This window comes from Scyliorhinus torazame, chromosome 18 (assembly GCF_047496885.1).
Source record: "Scyliorhinus torazame isolate Kashiwa2021f chromosome 18, sScyTor2.1, whole genome shotgun sequence".
In the NCBI taxonomy this organism is placed as follows: Eukaryota; Metazoa; Chordata; class Chondrichthyes; order Carcharhiniformes; family Scyliorhinidae; genus Scyliorhinus; species Scyliorhinus torazame.
Window position 1 is genome coordinate 128,754,683 of NC_092724.1, and position 23,142 is coordinate 128,777,824.

Sequence of the window (23,142 nt, forward strand, 5' to 3'; positions counted from 1 at the left end):
CTGATTGACAGGTCGGTGCGGGAGCGGGTGAAGATTCTGGAAGGCTTCTCCCCCCTCGACAAGGCTGTAGCCGGGAGCCTCCGGGGGTAAGGGGGCCGTCAGTCGTGCTGGTGGCGGCGGGTCGGGGGAACGGAAAAAAAAGAGAGAACCGCCAGCGGCTCTTGATATTTAGGAAATGAATCACAAAGCTAAGAAACGAATAAAAGAAGCTAAGCGCAGTGCTCGCCCCGAGTTAAGGGATTCTTACGACTGGACTAAACACAACTACCATGAAACTTTCTCTTTATCCTTGAGCACTGTCAAGGTAAGGAGCGGCCGGGGGGCCGCCTCACGGGCCCCGGGGTGTTCCCCCCCCCACACACACACACACACACACCCGGTCACGTCCCGCACGTACACACACTCGGCGCCATGCCCCTCAGGCCGCAGCAACTCCCGAGAGCCGGATGGCTCAGTCTCCGGGGATGGGAGGCCAAACCTGCGCCAGGCGGGAGACGCTGGTGTGTTGCTGTGCCAGGCCTGGGGTGGGGGGGGGGGGGGGGGGGGGTGTTGAGGGAATGGGAGCCGGCAGCCCTGCTCGAAAGATTGATTTCTGTGGGGCCGCCACCCGCGGTAAGCCTGGGCCCCTGGACACTTTTGAAAAGGGCAATTCTGGAGACAGCGGTCACCGGGAGCTGGTGCTACTTAAAAGCCAGTCTCCTAGGCCGGCATCACCACCAGGGAAGTGCTGGAAATCTCGGAAATGAAATCATTCGCTGGGAATACTCGGCTGGACTTTTATCAGAGGACTCGAAACGTTAACCTCCATTCCTCCACAGGGTATCTCCGGCACTTCCTGGGGGGGAGGGGGAAGAAACATAGTTTCTTCGTAAAGGAAGAACCGGTTCTTGGTTGGGCCCGGGCCTCGCGGAGAAAATGTCCCTGGGTGAAAAATAACCTTCAATAGGCGGTTTCAGGCGAGAAGCTGAGGGTTCGGGGCTGTGGCATCACCGGGGATACAGTGGCGTCCAGCCTTTAGTGACAAGCTTTTAAACGTGATTATCTCTGTGAGCGAGTTTACGATATTTACATTAATGTTTGCAGACGACGTGGGGTAACTAGCTCCCTTTTCAAAATCAGTGGTTCCTCGTATTGCAGTAAGTCTGATACTGCCTTATAATTTGCTGCATATATGTAGATATTTTCTGGAAAGAGAACATTGTTTATACATTACTGCAGATCAAAAGTCAACATGTGGCATCAGGAATAACCTGTTTATTTGGTGTCTATTTTGATGCTGATTTCAATCTATCCAATAAAAGAGCTGATATTGGCTAATGTTTTACACCAATGTGACTTTTCAGCCATCCATAAAAATAGCCGTGACTCTCAAGAAACTTGGGATGGATGGAATTCATTCACTACCACAGAGCCATGCTTTACCAACTGTCCGATTGTCCAAAAAGTACATTAAATCTTTAAGCTGGAGAACTAATTTGTCTGCCGTTAAGACTCAATGCAGTTGCTTCTGTCTACTTTAACTAGCGATTACAGCCACCAACTTGTCCTTTTTGTGCTTCCCAATACTGATTACGTCAACTGTGCCAATTATAACCGCTCTTTACACCTCTGTTTACTTGCAAACAAGGCCCTTGCCAGCTGCGACCATACAGTGAATAATGGCCTTGTAAGGAACTTGGTGTCAACGCCTTCCACCACCTTCCATGCTCGAACCGTTGTCATTATCCTGATCAAACTCTTCCTTGCTCTGTCCCGTTATTCCCCTTGCGTCCCCTTTGAGCAAGTTACTTTATTCGGCCTTTCTTACTTTATTCTGCCTTGTCACTGTTTTAAAATCCTAATTTGCTGCTGCCCACATAAGCCTCCTCCTGAGTTTCGCACTATGCTCACTCCCTCCTCCTTGATCCTTGTATTGACTGACATAGCAGTCCATCTAAACACACCGTACACTATTCTCTGACCTCAGTGCGACCCTGCCCTCCCTTAGCCACTCCCTCCATATAAACTGTTCTTCCCATATTCATGGCCATCCCCTCATACTTCCTATTTTCTTGATCACACTTCCTTGTGTCATACTCCATCAACATGATCCTTTTGGTCCCATTTTCTTCTGCACGCGTCCTGGGAAAATCTCAACTCTTGCGCTCACGATCCTCGTTCCACTAATTTTCTTTCCTGTCCCCTAAACTGCAGCGCCTCATTGTCCACCCAAGTGGGACATCCCTTGTATGCTTCTCCAGTTACCCATCCAGCTGTAACCAGAGAATCTTCTGCAATATCTTATGTTCCTGCTTGCACACTTTAGCCCTGGAGCCCCACAGGGATCTTTGGTCTGTTTTTATTCCTCATCTACATCCTTCTCCTCAGGGACAATATCCAAAGACTTGATGTCCAGTTCCACTGATAACACCCACTTCTGTCTCACCACCACAACCTCTCTCGACCTTTGCACTGCCTCTTGCCAGCTTTCATTTTTGACATCCAGTCCTAAATGAGCTGTAATTTCACAAACTCCCATTTCTTTGCCATTAATTCCTTTCCCTTCCCAGGCCATTATCGTTTGTTGAACCCGACCCGTCACCTCAATTTCAGTTTTAACCAAACCCATTGTTTTTCTTAAAGACTGGCAAGTACCACCCTTGTCACATTGTTGTCTCCACCCTGCCTTTGCCCATCTATTGCTTAATACTTCATCCTGTGTTGATTATTTCGGCATGTTCCACCCTCCATAAACTTCAGTTCATTAAAAATTCTGCTGTCAGTATGTTAAGTGGCGTCAAATCCCATTCACCCATTACCCTTGCTGATCCACGTGGCTCCTGTCCAGCAACACCACCAATTTAAAGTTCTCATCCTTGTGTTCATATCCTTCCATGGCCTCCCTGTCCATAATCACCAACCATCCGAAAATAGTGTGCTCCTCCAACAGTGGTCTATTATTCATCCCCTAGTGTTTTTGTCACCTCATTCACAACTGTGTCCTCCCCTATCTCAGCCCTAAACTCTTAATTTCCCTTCTTTATTGGTCTAAGCTTTTCATCACCTTTCCTAAAATCCCCTTCTGTGACTCTGCAAGTTTTGACTCAGTTGAAGCATCTTGAGGCGTTTTTCCTACATTAACATTGCTAAATTAGGTGATGGGTAGAATTCTGCAGCCACATTTGGACAACTAACATTTGACATGTTGCCCCACCGTGCCCTCCCTCCTTTCTTGATTCACTGACAAATTGATAAGCTTGCACAGAACAGTGAATTATTTTGGGAATCTGGTATGTTTACAGCTGGGTGGAGTGATACAACTTCGGTTTCCTCTGTTGCAGTGATCTCCATGATAGGCCCAGCTGGGTGTGTTCACCTGTCTGAAGTTTATAGATTTAAAAATATATATTTACCTAGTCTATAGCAATTCTACCACCACTGTCACCATTCTTTACCTAACATCTTTGTCCAGCATTCGAAAATATATAAAGAATTACATTTCTGCATCTTTACTTTTCCTTCACCAATGTTTCATTCCATTTTTTCCCTTTGATGGGGTTTTACTGCTTACTGGAGTACACCTTAATAAGCATCAGTTATCCTAAAGAATTTTACAGCATTGCAATTGACCATTCAGCCAAATAGCTCTATGCCAATGATGCATATCAGCCTCCCAGGATGCTAAAGCTTATTTGTCATGCACCAAACACTGCCCCAGCAAAAAAATGGCTAATCTGGCACTGACCTGGGCTTGCTCCTGGCATGTACATTCCTCATTGAACCAGGGGTTGGTCATCAGGCTTGATGGAGATGTGGAGGATATGCCCGGCCTTGAGGTTACAGATTGGGGTGTGTGTGTTTATAGTTATTGTGCTCCGTGACACAATGGAGAGTGTTCTCAGTGTAAAGATAGGTGTTGATCTTCCAAAAGAACTGCACACGGGCTCTCCTCCAAAGCTGACATCTGTAACAGATAGACTGGTAAAGGCGAGTTCATTATTCCCATATGTTGGTTCTCTCCACTTTTTTTGCAACCCTAGCCTGGCAACTATGAACTTCACAATCCGGTCAGTGATGCTTATGGAACCACTCTACTTGATGGACATTCAATTCCATCACCCAGAATTTGTTATGGTCCCTTGCCAAAATTTGGTTTTAATATGACGGAGTACTGATTAATCAGGTGAGGGAGGGTAGTAGCTAGTAATTTGCTGGAGGTTGCCTTTTGCCTGTTTGATCTAAAATGTTGATGACGCCCGTGGACATTTCCCTGACTGCATATTACCCATTTCTGTGGGTCTGTCTTGCCATTGGAACAGAAACATTGTTTCCTCTAAGCTGCACGACCATGTCATGGTTCCTTTCCGATGTGTGGCGACCTGACAGTCTTAAAGAGACCGCGCAACGCAACAAACCTGTTACAAACAGCAAAGGAAAGTTAAAGGAAACTTTGGACAAGATATATTTCCAATTTCTTGTAATCTGAATTCACATTCTCAAACTTCTGTGATGGGATTTGAACTCTCATTTTCTGAATTATTCGTCTCGGCCTCTGGTTTACTAGCTGAGTAACATAACCACTTCACTACTTTATCCAACTGAATAAGCATTTTCCATAAAATTAACTGGAATCTTTTCAAAAAGCCAATGTGCTACATGTATGGAAAAAAATGCAGTAAACTCAAAATATATAATACTTTTTATTTGCTGTCTTCATTTGGCTGTACCTCATAGACTAGCTAACAAATGTGGAATCTTCCTTATCTGTATTACCACATCTGGTAGTGTACTTACCTGCATTGTCATTGAAAACGACACAAATTTGAATTTTAGTTTTACTTTCCCAATTCTACACAGTGTCATAAAACATGAGAGCAGTTAGTACAAACCAAAGCATTCATTCAACTTTGGTTCCTTGATTGTGGGCATGTTGAAAAGGATTATTTATTCTGCTGATCTATTTTAATACAGACATGCATGTTAATAATCTCAAAGTAATTTTCATAAATTGGTAACAATCTAAACAATATTGTGCAGCCTCTATACTTTTAGTTAGATGCTATAGCTTTCATATAATTTGAAAACAAGCTGGTGATTTATAATGTGTCCATTAAAGGCCAGCCAAAAGGGTTTTTGTGCAAATTTAAGATCAAAAGAACAGTCGGGTTGAAAGAGGATATTACAATTGTGTGTTTCGGTGTAGTTACTTTTAAAGAAATCAATTTAGAATACCCAATTCTTTTTTTTCCAATTAAGGGGCAATTTAGCATCGCCAATCCACCTACCCTGCATATATTTTTGGGTTGTGGGGGTGAGACCCACGCAGACACAGGGAGAATGTGGAAACTCCACATGGACAGTGACCTGGGGCTGGGATCGAACCCAGGTCCTCAGCGGCGTGAGGCAGCAGTGGTAACCACTGCGCCATCATGCCGCCCTATTCATTGAAAAATATCTATTCAAAGTGCAAGAAATTCATAATTTCTAACGAGAAATTAACTGATCAAATTTTTTTTTAACCAAATGCGGATGTACTTACTTTACCTGAGTTACAGCTACCTCACTGCAATGGCTCAATGTAGATTTCCTAATTGCCAAAGTCAACTGATTAATTTGAATATATATTTTTCCCTTTGTTTCAGGACAATGTAGAAAGGATAGATGCCCTCCAAACATCAGTTGAAGAATTCATTGAGAAGTATGAAAGACCATATAAGCCTGTGGTGGTGTTAAATGCTGAACATGGGTGGGCAGCACACGAAAAGTGGACACAGGAAAGATTAAAGCGCAAGTACAGAAATCAGAAATTTAAATGTGGGGAAGACAATGATGGCTACTCAGTTAAAATGAAAATGAAGTATTATGCCGACTACATGGAAACTACAAAAGATGATAGCCCTCTTTACATTTTTGATAGCAGCTACGGGGAACACCCGAAAAGGAAGAAACTGTTAGAGGATTATGAAGTGCCAAAGTATTTTAAGGATGATTTATTCCAGTTTGCAGGGGAAAAACGGAGACCTCCATACAGGTAACAGCACTTAAACAACAAGGTTTCATGATTAATTGCTGGAAAGCTGTAATGTAGGTCAGTGTGTACAGAGTTGTCTCTCCTTGTATCCCACAGTTTTCATGGTGAATTTCTAGTGTGACAGAGCAGGCCTCAGTTGGCAAGTTCTTTTGGAGCCCGAGGGATCGACATTCCATTCAACCAAAAGTAAAATAATGACACTGCTGCCTCACTACGCCGAGGTCCCAGGTTTGATCCTGGCTCTGGGTCACTGTCCGTGTGGAGTTTGCACATTCTCCCCGTGTTCGCGTGGGTTTCGCCCCCACAACCCAATGTGCAGGGTAGGTGGATTGGCCACCCTAAAATTGCCCCTTAATTAGCTGCTTGTGCAGCACGTCATCTACCCAACTGAGTAGTTAATAAATATTCTCTTATCAGACAAATCCGAAAACTGTTTTTCCTTTCTAACGGCATCCTTCGTCAGGCATACAACATGCCCTGAATTGTGTTGGAAATGTTTTAAATGCTGGTCATGGCAATGGGGCTATTCAAAAGGATGCTGTTCAATATCTTGCTCAAAGTAGTCAATAAAATTGGCAAATTTAGAAAACATACAAAGAGTTGGGTTGATTTTAATGAAAGGGTCAAGAGTTTGTCGATTGCCTTAGAAATAAACTTTTTCAAGGCTCCCATTATATTCCTGCTCACTCAAATCAGTTTAGCTGCCTGGTACTACAATACAAAACATATTGTATTATTCATTGTGATCATATGAACAAATTTGTCTTAAGAAATATTTTCTTTCTGGAGTTTTTTTGTAAATTTTGTGTTCAAGTTGAGAGACGCTGGAGAAAATAATTCTTCAATTTCAGGCATGCTATTTCAATATCAAGGATTTCAAGGCTAGGTATAGTATGGTTAAATACAGAGAAAACATTTGCCAACACTATCCCAAAAAATATAGTTAAAATCTCAAGCTAAGACAGTCATGGGCAGAATTTTCCATTCTCTGCACAGTGCTGGCTGAGGCGAAAAAGCCAGTGTGCAACTCACAGGCTGCACAGCTGGCTTTTCTCACCAGGTAATCCGGCACTCTGTAGAAATAATCTAGAGGTGAGGCTCACACCATCCGCTGGCGGGGCAGGGCTGGAGAGCCAGGAATCCAGAAATCGGGGCGCCCTGATCTCCGATGGAAAGATGACCACACAGATGACCCACATGACCAGGGAGACCCCCCCCCCCCCCCCACGCACAAGGAGAACTTCCTGGATGGGAACCTCATCACGTCACGAGGGTGGGGAGAATCGGAAAATGCGATTGCGCCGCCAAGATTCTCAATTTTCCAAGTCTTGTGATATATTATGGCCACAGCGAAGACGAACACTGGTGCTAAATCACAACTCATGTCTTTCTGCACCTTTACGATAACCTCATTGCCCACACCAACCATTCTGTTGTACTTTGGTCTTTTGTTTTGGGATTAGGTCAAGAGTAGCCTAACTCATTTCACAAAGCATCCTTATAATAATTAAGTAGTTTAATCTTCATCTGAACCGAGGTTGCAGCAGAATATCTTACATTCTGTGCCACCCGGTCCCGGATAACCCATTATAAGTGTACATGACTGAACTATGGGATTGTTCTGAATCATTTTCATCAAAACAGAAAACAACTTGGATTTACATAGAACCTTTAAGGATGAATCCTAGAGTATTTCACACCAGAGAGCAGTAGCAATGAACATGAGTTTCTAGATATCTGAATGAATCATTTGTTCGAAAGCCTCCTCAAAACACATCTTTTTAAGAAAGAGGTGCAAATGAATTTAACAAGTGAGCTCCAGAGAGAAACGTAGTGAAGTTTGATGGCTCTGATACTGTAAGCAGGATGACAAGCAGAAGTAGGAAAAATGAATCATAAAACTATAGGACAGGGAGCGAAGAAGTAGAGGAATACCAGGCCATTCAGAGATTAATGAACCAGACAAGAGATTTGAGCTTCATTCACTGGGACATTTGTTATGGGCCAGGGTTTAGAAAACTCCAAAGTATATCATGGAGTTTACCTCCAACAACGTTTAATATATTTTGGTTATGCGGAGCACAAGGGCCTACTTTCCAGGTGTTATGCAATAGAGATCTTAAGTATTTTTAAACAAAACAATGTTTATTCTATGAATTCAGTTAACATTTTAACAACTATCAACACAACTACCCCCCACAGATGCAGTACTCTATATGTAACCCTCAATAACTTTCCTAACAACATCCATAAGCCAAACACCCTTTTTAACAAAGCAGTAGGTATAAATTCTTTACACAAGACAGTTATCACTTTTAAATTATCGAGTGATCTGGACACCTTTTGATATACAGAGAGCCAAAATGAACCTTCCTTGTTTGAATTCAGCTTTCAACTGCCTAAAACGTAAGTAAAACACAAAGCCACAAACAGCTTCCAGCTCGAAGCGAACGTAAAAGCCAGAGACACAACCCAGCTCCACCCACACAATGACATCACTGCAGCTATTTGATAAGTACCCATTTCTTAAAGGTACACTCCAATGACAGACAGACAGAGCAAGTGGTGGTTTACAGGGGTGATGAGCAAATGGGATTTAGTGCAGGATGGGCTGTGAGCAGTAAAGATTCAAATACTTAGATACCCTGGTTACGAATAGTTAATGTTCCGTCCAAATTCTGAGATGATTTTCAGCAATTTTCACAATGCACATGAATATATATGTTTGATTGGGTGCAGAGAGTAAGAGGATTAAAATGTTACTTTCTGAATCACCGCTAAGGTTTTTATTTGAAGAGGAAAACACGAGCACTGTGCCTGAATTGGAAAAATATTGTTAACAAGTGCGTTGCATACAGAAGATCAGTCACAACATCAAGATCAACAGTGACAAAGTTTAGTATTACATTAGGGATTATTTCATATTTATTCTTCTACAATGTTTTATCTTTTTAGATGGTTTGTCATGGGTCCACCAAGATCTGGAACTGGAGTCCATATTGATCCTTTAGGAACAAGTGCGTGGAATGCTCTAGTCCAAGGTCACAAGCGATGGTGTTTGTTTCCTACAAATACACCTCGTGAACTTATCAAGATTACCAGGGAAGAAGGTGGAAATCAACAAGATGAGGCCATCACGTGGTTTGTCATTATCTACCCCCGCACACAGCATCCAACCTGGCCCCAGGAGTTTAAACCCTTAGAAATCATTCAGAAGCCAGGGGAGACTGTCTTTGTACCAGGTGACTTTTTTTTAAATAGAAAAGCTTTACTTACACAGGGCTTTGTTAACGGAGATAATTGTTGAATTGTTGTTGAAAAGTTATTGATATTTTCCTAGTGGTGCTCAACATTTGACACAAAGGTACAATTTCTGTTTAAAGATTGATATTTTTGCGAATAGGCGATATAAAATGACAAACCTGTGTACTTCTCCAATCCAAACAAAGGTGACAGTTTCCTCATTTTTCAAAGGTACCTCAGAATTTTACATTGATTAAATCATTTTGGTGATTGGTTTCTTTTTTAAAAAGAAATTTAGAGTACCAATTATTTTTTTCCAATTAAGGGGCAATTTAATGTGGCCAATCCACCTAACCTGCAGATTGGTTTCTATATACTGTCACCCAAAATCTATAGTGCTCTAAAAACTTTGATCACGCTTCCTAATAAAGGATTTAGGACAAATTGTTTACAGTTAGAACCCTTTAATATTGTTCTGTGATGGGTTGCCTGCATCTTTTAATAGGGGTAAGAGAAACGCTTATATTTTTTTTTAAATTGATGCCAACACTCATTCATTGCACACTTTTCCTCACAAATGTTCTCTCTATTCCATTGGAACCAGTTGCCTTCTGGTATCCAACTCAAATGCTTATTGTTTAAATGTGATCTTTGTCAGTGAGTGCAAGAACAGACAAGTCTCTCATCCGATTTGCCCCCAATACCCAAATGCAGCCAATTTTTCTCGAAGCAATCTGGGACTATAGTTTCTGTCACTATCCGGGTTGAGAGCTGAATTATGCTATCCTGCCGTGGAGACTATTCTGTGGGCAGAACTGATGCTGGATATGCTATTGAAACTGAGATTATTCATGGCCTTTCTTATGGTTGAAAGCGGAGGCATCGCCAGAATGTGCATAACAGTGTGTACTATTCTGTCCACAATACCTTCATTCTTCTGGGAAACTGAAATGCTTATGCAATATATCTGAAGAATTTCTCAAATTAATCTTTTTGCTCTCCACTGCATTGAATGCACAACCTGGATGCATTTTATTCCTCACCTCTGGATTTCGGCTTTTACTGTTGGTGTGAATATGTTGCATAAAGCTGTGATTGTGGCATTTTAATTGTCATACGAAGCCTCCGCTTTCAACCAGAAGGAAGGCCATGAATAATACTATAACCGTAAAGGTGTTGTCTTGCATTCAGTTTTAGATATTACAGGTTCTTGAGTTCAGAAGATTTGGATTTTTCATTTGAAATAAATGGTCTTGAGAAAGCTAACATTTTTCAATAAATTGTAGCAAAACCATGATTTGATTATGTGGCTGTTTTACAAGTACAAAGAACAAAGAACAAAGAAATGTACAGCACAGGAACAGGCCCTTCGGCCCTCCAAGCCCGTGCCGACCATACTGCCCGACTAAACTACAATCTTCTACACTTCCTGGGTCCGTATCCTTCTATTCCCATCCTATTCATATATTTGTCAAGATGCCCCTTAAATGTCCCTATCGTCCCTGCCTCCACTACCTCCTCCGGTAGTGAGTTCCAGGCACCCACTACCCTCTGCGTAAAAAACTTGCCTCGTACATCTACTCTAAACTTTGCCCCTCTCACCTTAAACCTATGCCCCCTAGTAATTGACCCCTCTACCCTGGGGAAAAGCCTCTGACTATCCACTCTGTCTATGCCCCTCATAATTTTGTATACCTCTATCAGGTCGCCCCTCAACCTCCTTCGTTCCAGTGAGAACAAAATGTACGGATTTAACATGTAGTTTTCACACCTGACAAGAGAAAGGTCCAACAAGGAAAGATGATAGCCCTTTAAATGATGATTAACTATTTCAAGTTAGCGGTAATATCCTGCACGTCAATAAGAACACTATGTAAAATATCTCTTATAAAACACTGAAAAGTTAGTGAATGCTTTGAAATAATACAACGCTGGTTATTCGTGATTCTTAAGTGTTGCCCAAAAGCAAGGCAATAAATTACACTCTGAAATGATTGGCCAACTTTCTCTGTGCAAGTTAGGATGGGTGATGTTTCTGCTGTGAAATAGTGTTGGCACTTGGAAATCTATTGTATTTTTACACCTTGCAAAATCTTGTGGATCAAGAAGGATAGTGAGGCTAGGCTAGATGGTTTAAGTGGAAAAGAGCATTTCACAGGTTTCATACATAGAAACATACATAGAAAATAGAGGCAGGAGGACGCAATCCTGCTTTTCAAGCCTGCTCTGTTATTCATTATGATCATGGCTGATCGTCAAATTCGATACCCTGATCCCACCTCCCTTCCCATATCCCTTTAACCCCAAGGACTATATCTAATTTCTTCTTGAAATTACACAACATATTGGTCTCAACTATTTTCTGTGGTAGCGAATTCCACATATTTATCACTCTCTGGATGAAGACATTTCTCATCACCTTAGTCCTAAAAAAAACTTAACTCTGAAGTTAAATTGATAGCAAGGAGCGTTATAGGATCAGAAGGCATAGAATCTCTGTGGGTAGAGTTGAGGAATCGCAAAGGTAAAAAGACACTGATGGGAGTTATGTACAGGCCCCCTAGCAGTAGTCCGGATGTGGGGCAGAAAATAAATCCGGAGATAGAAAAGGCATGTAAAAAAGGCAATATTACAATAATCATGGGGGACTTCAATATGCAGGTGGACTGGGAAAATCAGGTTGGTAGTGGATCCCAAGAAAAGGAATTTGTGGATGTCTGAGAGACTTTTTTTGGAGCAGCTTGTGACAGAGCCTACTAGGGAACAGGCAATTCTGGATTTGGTGATGTGTAATGAGGCAGACTTGATTAGGAAACTTAAGGGAAAGGAATCCTTAGGGAGCAGTGACCACAATATGATAGAATTTACCCTGCAGTTTGAGAGGGAGAACCTGCAATCAGATGCAACAGTATTACAATTAAATAAGGGTCACTACAAGGCCATGAGGGAGGAGCTGGCCAGAGTTGATTGGAAAAGGAGCCTAGCAGGGAGGACAGTGTAATAGCAATGGCAGGAGTTTTTGGGGGTTATTCAGGAGGCACAACAGAAATTCATCCCAAGGAGGAGGAAACATGCTAAGGGGAGGACAAGGCATCCATGGCTGACGAGGGAAGTCCAGGACAGCATAAAAGCTAAAGAAAAAACAGACAAAGTGGTGAGGATTAGTGGGAAGCCAGATGATTGGGAAGCCTTTAAAAGTGAGCAGAGGACAACTAAAAAAGCAATAAGGGGGGAGAAGATGAAGTATGAGTGCAAGCTAGCTAGTAATATAAAGGAAGATAGGAAGAGTTTTTTTCAATATACAAAAGGTAAGAGAGAGGCAAAAATAGATGTTGGACCACTGGAAAATGTGGCTGGAGAAGTAATAATAGGAAACAAAGAAATGGCAGACGAACTGAATAGTTAATTTGCATCAGTCTTTACGGTGGAAGACACCAGTGGGATACCAGAACTCCAGGACAACCAGGATGCAGAGGTGAGTGCAGTGACCCTTACTAAGGAGAAGGTTCTGGGGAAACTGAAAGGTCTGAAGGTGGATAAATCACCTGGACCGGATGGACTACACGCCAGGGCTCTAAAAGAGATAGCTGAGGAGATTGTGGAGGCATTGGTGATGATCTTTCAGGAATCACTGGAGGCAGGAAGGGTCCCAGAGGACTGGAAAGTGGCTAATGTAACACCACTGTTTTAAGAAGGGAGGGAGGCAGAAGACGGGAAATTATAGGCCGGCTAGCCTGACTTCAGTCATTGGTAAGATTTTAGAGTCCATTATTAAAGATGAGATTGCGGAGTACTTGGAAGTGCATGATAAAATAGGACTGAGTCAGCATGGTTTCGTCAAGGGGAGGTCATGTCTGACAAATCTGTTGGAGTTCTTTGAGGGAGTAACAAGGAAGTTAGACAAAGGAGAACCAGTGGACGTGATTTATTTAGATTTCCAGAACGCCTCTGACAAGGTGCTGCATAGGAGACTGTTAAATACGTTAAGAGCCCATGGTGTTAAGTGTAAGATCCTGGCATGGATAGAGGATTGGCTGACTGGCAGAAGGCTGAGATTGGGATAAAGGGGTCTTTTTCAGGATGGCAGCTGGTGACTAGTGGTGTACCTCAGGGGTCGATGCTGGGACCACAACTTTTCACAATATCCATTAATGATTGGAGGAAGGAACTGAAGGCACTGTTGCGAAGTTTGCAGATTATACAAAGATCTGTGGAGGAGCATGTAGTATTGAGGAAGCAGGCGGGCTGCAGAAGGACTTGGACAGACTAGGAGAGTGGGCAGATGTGGCAGATGGAATACAATGTGGAAAAGTGTGGACGGAGAAATGGAGACATAGACTATTTTCTAAATGGGATGATGCTTAGGAAATCAGAAGAACAAAGGGACTTAGGAGTCGTTGTTCATGATTCTCTTAAGGTTAACGTGCAGGTTCAGGCGGCAGTTAGGAAGGCAAATGCAATGTTAGCAGTCATGTCGCGAGGGCTAGAATACAAGACCAGGGATGTACGTCTGAGGCTATATAAGGCTCTGGTCAGACCCCATTTGGAGTATTATGAGCAGTTTTGGGCCCTGTATCTAAGGAAGGATGTGCTGGCCTTGGAAATGGTCCAGAGGAGGTTCCAGGGAAGAATGATCCCTGGAATGAAGAGCTTGTCGTATGAGGAACGGTTGAGGACTCTGGGTCTGTACTCGTTGGAGTTTAGAAGGATATGGGGGAATTTTATTGAAACTTACAGGATACCGCGTGGCCTGGATAGAGTGGCCGTGGAGAGGATGTTTCCACTTGTCGGAAAAACGAGAAGCAGAGGACACAATCTCAGACTAAAGGGACGATCCTTTAAAACAGAGATGAGGAGGAATTTCTTCAGCCAGAGGGTGGTGAATCTGTGGAACTCTTTGCCGCAGAAGGCTGTGGCCAAATCACTGAGTGTCTTTAAGACAGAGATAGATATGTTGTGGATCAATAAGGGGATATGGGGTTATGGGGAGAAGGCAGGAGAATGGGGATGAGAAACATATCAGTCATGATTGAATGGCGGAGCAGACTCGATGGGCTGAGTGGCCTAATTCTGTTCCGATGTCTTATGGTCTTATCCTCAAACGATAACCTAGTTATGGACTCCCCACCATCAGGAACATTGTTTCTGAATCTAACTTCTCTAATCCCGTTAGAATTTTATAAGTTTCTATGAGATCCCCTCTCACTCTTCTGAACTCCAATGAATACAATCCTAACCGATTTAGTCTCTCCTCATATGACAGTCCCGCCATCCCAGGAATCAGCCTGGTAAACCTTTGCTGCACTCCCTCCATTGCGAGAACATTCTTCTTCAGATAAGGACACCAAACCTGCACACAATACTCCAGGTGTGGCCCCACCATCGCCCTACACAATTGCAGTAAAACATGCCTATGCCTATTCTCATCCTCTCGCTATGAAGGCCAACATACCATTTGCCTTCTTTACTGCCTGCTGTACCTGCATGCTTCCTTTCAGTGACAGATGCACGAGGACACAAGGTCTTGCTCAGTATCCACCTCTCTTAATTTACACCCATTCAAATAATAATATGCCTTCCAATTTTTTGCTACCGAGTGAATAACCTCAGATTTGTCCACATTATACTGCATCTGCCACGCATATGTCCACTCATTCAGCCTGTCCAAATCCTGCTGAAGCATCTCTGCATCCTCCTCACAGCTCACCCTCCCACCCAATATTGTATCATCTGCAAATTTGGAGATAATACATTAGGTTCCCTTGTCCAACCCATTACATATAATGTGAGCAGTTGAGGTCCTAGAACAGATCCCTACGGTACCCCACTAGTCACTGCCTGCCAATCAGAAAAAGACTGATTTATTCCAACTCTTTGCTTCTTGTCTGCTGACCAGTTTTCATAGTAATCTGCTGTGTGATGATGATCTGTGTATCAGAAAAGACAGAACTATTTTAGCCTAGTTTAGCTTGCACATAGGAGCACGAGTCAGAAATGGATTCTGCCTTTCTCCAATTCGCCGTCAGTCAATAATTAAACTTATTTGAATGTGTTAAATTAATTGAGATTTTGAAATTGATGCCTTACGTAGAATTCTTCTTATCTTTCAGGTGGATGGTGGCATGTAGTGCTCAATATGGATCACACCATTGCTGTTACTCAGAACTTTGCCAGTGCAACCAACTTCCCTGTTGTATGGCATAAAACAGTTAGGGGACGCCCTAAACTATCCAGAAAGTGGTACAGGTAATCTCAGCATGAGATAATTATTTTCTGGAGTGCAATAGATTATTGGCATTGAGATACACTTTCTGACCGGTCAGTGATGGTGCAATTATGAGTTGAGACATAGTAAAAGGTAAAGTCACCATAGTCTCAGATGATCATCGACAGCTTTTCCCTTTGAGGGGGAGAGCTGATTGGTGGTGATTTAACCTGAGGATCACTATACCTCAGGCAAGGTTGAGAAGGCAGACTTCCATGAATAACCTCAGCCGGTACGGGACATAGTTGAAACATAGTACTGATAGGTAAATAGCCTTTCCTCAGTTCATATTTCAGCTTCTCTGATGCATGTTGCCCAAAGTCTATTAAAGCGGTAAGTCATTGAATCATGCAGACGAGACAAATTCCAATCTTGAATTTGTGCTGAGTTACTTGATTTCAAACAGGGGGTGATATAGTTATTCTTGGTAACCATGAATTGGGGGGCTGCTGCCCATTGCCCTATACAGGAAGCACGCATGTATGGTCATTGAGTGAGGACAAGATTAGGCATGGCTCTGATCCCCCAATACTGATAGTCTCTTGTCAGTGCTCACGTATAATGAATAACCACTTGGACAAAGTGTCAGAAAATGTATTTCCTGCCAAAGAATCAGGGAGGAGAAAGAGCAGAGAGAATTAGCATTAAAAAATAGGAGAATGTAATTCTTTTGGGAAAGGAAATCATTTCACAACAAGTTCATTCCTTATTCAGACGAGTGCCAGCTGCTCACTTTTATATCATGTCTATTCTCTCCAAAAATTCAAACAATTTCCTCGTCTACTATTTATTCTGTCGACTTCAGTGGTCTTCTAAATTACTCCTAGTGTCCAAAAAAGGTTAAGAGGGGTTATTGGGTTAAGGGGATAGGGTTGAAGTGAGGGCTTAAGTGGGTCGGTGCATACTCTGTGGACCGAATGGCCTCTTTTTGCACTGTATATTCTATGTTCATGGTAAATTATTCTACAATTCTGTTAAACGTTAGGTGACAAAGTTTTGCTACACTTCCCTTTTTACCCCAAACCTTTTCTTCCTCTTGAAATACCACACTAATACACCCTACTGGAGCGACTGCTGCTCCCGGATGTGGAGGTGGAGGGAAGAATTGGGGATAGATACAAGTGGCTGGGGAGCAGGGAGGCAAGCGGGTGGTGAAGATCAAAGAGAAATGGGAAGCGGAGTTGGGAGGGGGGATCAATTGGGGAGCAGGGAGTGAGGCACTGCGTTGGGTAAACGGAACCTCCTCATGTGCAAGGATGAGCCTGATACAGTTTATGATGGTGCACAGGGTGTATATGACTCGGGCGAGAATGAGTGGGTTCTTTCAGGGGGTAGCAGATGAGTGAGATATGTGGGCGGGAGCCAGCAGATCACACGTACATGTTTTGGGGTTGCGAAAAATTGGGAAGATTCTTCGCAATCTTAGCCAGGATAGTGGATGTGGATTCGGACCCTTTGGTGGCGATATTTGGTGTCTCGGAGAAGCCAGAGTTCATGGAGGAAGGCCGATGTCTTGGCCTTCGCCTCTCTGATTGCACAAAGGTGAATTTTGCTGGAGTGGCAGTCGGCACCGCCACCGGGGGTAGCGGCTTGGTTGGGTGACCTGTATGACTTCCTGCGATTAGAGAAGATAAAGTATATGTTAAGGGGCTCTTCAAGGGGGTTTGAGGAAAGGTGGGGGATGTTTGTGACCGTGTTTATGGGGCTGTTCATCGCGGGGGAGGGGGGGTGAAAATGAGGAAAAATTATACAGACTGTATAGTTGATTGTAGGAAAGCATGTTTCCTGGAGTGTTTGTTCACTGTAATCTGTTTTGATACATGTTTGTAATCAAATACATTTTTTAAAAATGAAATGCCACACTAACTCTGCACCTTTGAGGCACATTTTAAGGGCAATTTGGAGAGGTTTAGCAGTCGATTTGACATGTGTCAGACCACATTCAATTGCCTTTGATACTAGTGCTGAGTACAGAGTGCAAACATGATTCCTCAGTTTATGGTAAGTTTACATGATTAGAGTACCTGCTGAATTCTACCTCTCCTTACTGGATATGGTCTCATAGGCACCTTGTGCTCTACTATAATTTGCTGAAATGACCATTCGACACTTGTGAATGTAGTCAATGATTGTCAGCAATGCTGTTCCAGAATACTGGTAGAAAGAGATCCGCTTTCCCCTGTGACTTATACACATGCAGTTTTGCTGGAAAGTGATCAGAGTCCTCAACAACTTACTCTTCCTAACTTTGGGATGCCAAGATGAATTTGTGCTTTTGCTGTTGCAGATTTGAAATTGTCTGAGTGACAACAGGGATTTAACTTGTTCTGTATGGCTCAGTTACACACCGCTGAGCCCTCAGAGAGCCTCATTGTCAATACGTTCCCTGATATTTGCACCCTTTCACCTTATGGAATTAATATTTTTTGCTCCTCCCCACCTTCATCCTGACCGTACATTATGGTGACAGTACACCAGATGAGCCTCGTAAACATCTTACAAAATTACAATATAACTGCCTTTAACTTCCTCAGAATGGCAATCTCCGGTGGATTGCCACTCTCAACGGATTTACCCTCGCTGAATTTCCAAAGCTCCTGTCTCACCCAACCTTCCTCACTCAGGCTGGGTGAGACAGGAGCAGCAAAGCATGGTGTGGAATAACTGGGGTGCAGGAAAGAAAGGAACATCCACTTTTTCACGCCACGGTGTGTTCGAAAAACAATTTAAAAAGGGAGAAGGGAAGTTTCAAATATAACTGGTTCAGACAACAGGTGGCGGGGGGGCGGTCAGACCGGGAAGAGGGGATGAGGCGGGGGGGGGGGGATTGGGCCGGGATGGATGTGGTATTGGGGGATTGTGTGTGCGCGGGGGGGGGGATGCAAATTTAAATAGTTACTCTGGAGTTAGAAGTGATTTTGTTTTCCTTCTCACTCTTTCAGAGTAATTATCAGGGTAAAACGGCAGAACCATCCGAATTTGACCATTTAAATCGCCTCTGCTGGATAGTTTCTAGCCCAATGCAATTGTCCAGAGGAAGTTAGCACTTCTGGGCAATTGTTGGGTAAACCCTTACATAGGATCTTCCTGGAGGGATTTCCAAGCGCATCATTGTGGTACTCCCTAAATGCGACGCTGGGGAATCAGGAAGTTATGGGCCAACATTTTCTGATTCATGCTCTGTACCTCTGATCATACAATCAAGCATTTTAATTGCTGCAAAATCTTAGTTAGTTCTTTGTTCTCACGTTATTTCATTTGCCTACATTGATATAAATCTGCCACTCTTCGGCCTTATTATGCAAAAAATTTAGATCTTTTAATCTGGCTAAATGTTTCCTCGTTATTTGTGCTGTTTCCTTTTTCGCGTCATCCTCAAGTTTGCTTAATAAATTAAATACCCTACATACATCTCTGATGTAATCATCTTGGCTTGAGAAGTTTCTGTTTATGGCTAGCCTCTGTTGGCTACTTTCAAAACACTTTTAGAACAAGGAATAGATTACATTCTTCTTGGATCAAGAAACGGGAATAAGATAGTTATACAGCAATACTGGAAGAGATTTGGGGCCAAGTTGTTCACCTGTCATTTCATTTGGAAAATACATAGCTCATTCTATTATTCTCCTTTGCATGAGTTGCTTACGTGACTTGGCTCTTTTAAGTTGTGTAATTCATTTGCAGTATTTTGTGGCCAGATTCTCCAAATTAACAAGAGTTAAAAATCAGTAGCTAAGTCAAAGCATGTATTTTGGCTTTGTTTTTGGTACGCTAGGTGAAAACTGATTTTCCGAATATTTCATCAGCTTATACACATAGTGTTATTTATGTGAAATAATTTCTATATTCAGCATCTGAATAATCTACTTACAAAGCAAGGAATACATTTTAAAAAAAAAGTATGTATATTAAATTCTAATGAATAATTATATGAAAGTGGAAAGATACATAAATACCTTTTGTTACTTTGCATTCTGAAGTTTCCTGTACACAGACTGATATCTGTCTGATTCAGATAACTTAGAAATTAACAAATATATTTCTCAATCAGCTACATTTAAACTAATAACTTAAATGTTGTTCCACTTAAAGATCTCTACAAGTGCTTTTGTTGAACCTGCTTTAAAATACAAAAATGGCTCTGGAGAGCCTCATTCCTCCAAGTTATTGTCCCTTTGTTTGGTACTTCTTTGCCCCTTGATAGTGCAGCTGACATTAAGAGCTGAGCATTTAGCATATTGCGATGAACTCTAAGGACTAAGTTTTAAGGAGAAATGTAACGAGATAAATACCACCTTTCATAAATATGGAACACAAAATTTGGTGTTTGTGGTCTTTAATCACTTAGCATGTCTTCATTGATCCCTGGAAACGGGTGCCATGTAGAATAAGTAGGGTGTTGGTGGCATCAGTTGCAGACACAGAGAAGTTATCCCTGTTCTCAGATTTTATGACTCAGGATAACGTTGAATACCTTAATCTATTGCACCAAATACATCAACTCTTTTCTTTGAACTGGAGTGTAGAATTAATTCATATTAAAATAAATTACAGCAAGATGAAATCTTCAGTTCATATGGGATTTAATGGTGTTAAATGAAACTAAATCAGAGATAGGTACATTGCGACAACTAGTTTCAGCTATGAAATGCAGTATATGCAGCTTTAAATTCAGAGGTAGTTTAGTATAAATTTTGTATTCATAGAATCCCCACAGTGCAGATGAGGCCATTCAGTGCATTGAGTCTGCACCGATGCTCTGAAAGAGCACCCCACCCCATTTCGCTTTCCGTAAAACTGTATAAAGTGATAAGGCAAGGCTTGTTACTTCCTGGTTTGTGGTCTAAAAATTATTCGGTGTAATTGGCAGATTAGCTAGTGTACTGAAAGCGCTGCTGATGGATACCAAAAATAAATTCTCGCTGATAACGGAATAAGTTAACATTGGGAATGGGATGGTGAAATCCACTCCACGGAGATCACTAGATCTTTGTTGTGAGTTTCCATCCTGGTCAGGGGTGAACATGATCCCTTTGTCATTGACTGTAAACTCTAGGCCATTGTGCTTTGTTTACTTTGCTGAGAAGAATCAAACATTTTCTGTTTCTGTATTTTTGCAGGATTCTGAAGCAAGAACGCCCAGAACTTGCTGTAGCAGCAGATTTGGTTGACCTGCAGGAGTCCACGGGTATTGCATCAGACAGCTCAAGTGATTCCTCCAGTTCATCTAGTTCTAGTTCCTCAGACTCTGACTCAGAGGTAGTAACTTACTTTCTTTTCCTGCAAATAACTGGGTGAAATGTCTCCTGCTTACTTTTATTTATGGTGCCAGCAGTAGAAATTGTAAGAATTTGTAGAAATTGTAAATCTATTTTCAATCAGTTGCAAATCGTAAAGTCAAAAGCAAACTTAGGGGCTGAAGATTAGGTTTTGTTGACTTGAAATAAAAACATTATGTAAGAATGCAATATATTGTATGATCCTGTATATCTCATTTGAAATTGTAATGATATATTCTTACTCCGATCCTATTACTGAGGATTATACTTGCTTATATTAAAAGTAGTAAAATGTAAGGTGGCACAATGGCGCAGTGGTTAGCACTGCTGCCTCATGGCGCCGAGGACCTGGTTTCGATCCCAGCCCCGGGTCACTGACCGTGTGGAGTTTGCACATTCTCCCGTGTCTGCGTGGGTCTCACCCCCACAACCCTAAGATGTGCAGGATAGGTGGATTGGCCACGCTAAATTGACCCTTAGGTTGGGGGGGTGGGGGGGGGGGGGGATTAATTGGCTACTCTAAAAAAAAAATTTTAAGTAGTCAAATGTATCTGATCATCAAAATAACCATTCTACAGAGGAGCAAACTGATATTTAAAAAGAATCAAGGGCCTTTTTTTTAAAACACAGAGTGAATTCTCTGCTATAACCTGAACTAAACTGTAATATTGCCATGCGGTGGTCTTGGTCGAAAGTTTTCAACAAATAAATTGCCTGAGAAATAATCCCTAAAGATGTAAACAAATTGCCTCAATCCTGAAGTGTGGCGAATTCTAGAAAAAATGTACAACCAAGAATAAAGGCAAAGAATTGCCGACCAAACAAACTAACATGGCTAAGAAGGACAAAATATATCGACCTAGGCTTACAGGCGTATTAAGAAAGAATAATATGGTTTTAAAAAATCATACATGGGAGTTTGGAACTGATAGAACAATGTTCAGTTATTAAAACTACACTAAGTGAATGCCTACCTGACAGAACATGAATAAAGTGGAAACCTAGATGGCTTCAATTTATCAACTGGCGAGCACTCCCCTGTTCCGAAGAAGAGTCATATTGGACTCAAAATGTTAACTCTGTTTTTCTCTCCAGATATGCTGCCAGACCTGCTTGTTTTCCAGCATTTCGTGTTTTTATTTCAGATTTCAAGCATTTGCAGTATCTCGTTTTCCATTTATCAATAGTATTTATGTCTTAGATGTAACAGGGTACCTAAAAAATGGGGGTTTGTTCTTGTTTTAAATAAATTAATAAAGAAATATACCTTAATATTAACAGGACCATAATATACAGTCTTCAGATTGCCTAATAATTTTTACAGCTATTAAAATAGAATTAATGATAAAAGGGATAAACTGCTTACAGCCACAAAAGACTGATGCCATTTTGGCTAACATGTTGTAGCATCATCGTGTTAAATATCTTTACATGCTAAACAAGTGGAAGGGTCTGAATGAAATTTAAAATGTCAGGAGTTCTGAATTATGCATTACCAACAATCTCAGATCCCTGCTCAAATATTTGAGAGGCCTGCTACTGGCACTGAAGGATGTTTGCGAGATTAGAACAAAGTAGCTATACACAGCCAAAGTTGTTGTAAGTAGATTAAAGAACCTTCTCAAAGTAGCAGTAAAAAAGAGTAAGGGAATGGGAGGCTAAAACATGTAAAATATTCAAATATAAAATTCATTATGAACAGAATAGGGAAACCAATATCTTAGAGGAGATGTGGTGAGGATGGAGAATAACTGCAGTCAAATGAAGAAAACCAGCACTGATGCAACAGGTGGCGCAGTGGTTGGCACTGCTGCCTCGCAGCTCCAGGGTCCCGCGTTCAGTTCCAGCCTCGGGTTACTGTCTGTGTGGAGTTTGCACTTTCTCCCCGTGTCTGCGAGGGTTTCCTCCAGGTGCGAGGGTTTCCTCCCACTGTCCAAAGATGTGCAGGTTAGATCATTGGCCATGCTGAATTACCCCTTAGTGTCCAAAAGGTTATGTGGGGTTACTGGGTTACGGGGATAGGATGGAGGCACTTAAGTAGGCTGCTCTTTCCAAGGGCCGGTGCAGACTTGATGGGCCGAATGGCCTCCTTTGGCACTGTAAATTCTATGAAACCCCTGATTAATTTTTCAGCCTTTGTGGATTTTGACATTGAATATGGACAGATTGTTAACGGTCTTCATTTCGCATCTGATGGACATGATATTTGTTTTGAACTGTGACACAGAGCTTGCACTCCCCAACATTAACATCATTCAGTTTGATCAACAATAGAGCTACCTGCCCCCCAAAATATAAACAGTCACTGCTTAGGGCACTAAGACACTGTTGTATTGTGTAATGAT

General features: G+C 42.0%; 1 protein-coding gene across 2 annotated transcripts in view; it reads left to right on the forward strand.

Annotated features, from left to right (window-relative positions):
* Nucleotides 1-92: 92 nt before the first annotated feature.
* The window catches only part of jmjd6 (jumonji domain containing 6, arginine demethylase and lysine hydroxylase), a 38,254-nt gene continuing 15,204 nt past the window's right edge, over nucleotides 93-23,142 (forward strand). Inside the window, exons 1-5 of one of the 2 annotated variants that reach the window (XM_072483335.1) lie at nucleotides 93-304; nucleotides 5,622-6,010; nucleotides 8,966-9,252; nucleotides 15,364-15,499; nucleotides 20,639-20,777. In XM_072483335.1, the coding sequence (XP_072339436.1) occupies nucleotides 176-304; nucleotides 5,622-6,010; nucleotides 8,966-9,252; nucleotides 15,364-15,499; nucleotides 20,639-20,777 (1,080 nt within the window). In that variant the 5' untranslated portion in view covers nucleotides 93-175. Of the gene's footprint in view, nucleotides 305-418; nucleotides 501-5,621; nucleotides 6,011-8,965; nucleotides 9,253-15,363; nucleotides 15,500-20,638; nucleotides 20,778-23,142 lie in introns of those variants that run through there. The other variant, XM_072483336.1, reaches the window with a different exon arrangement.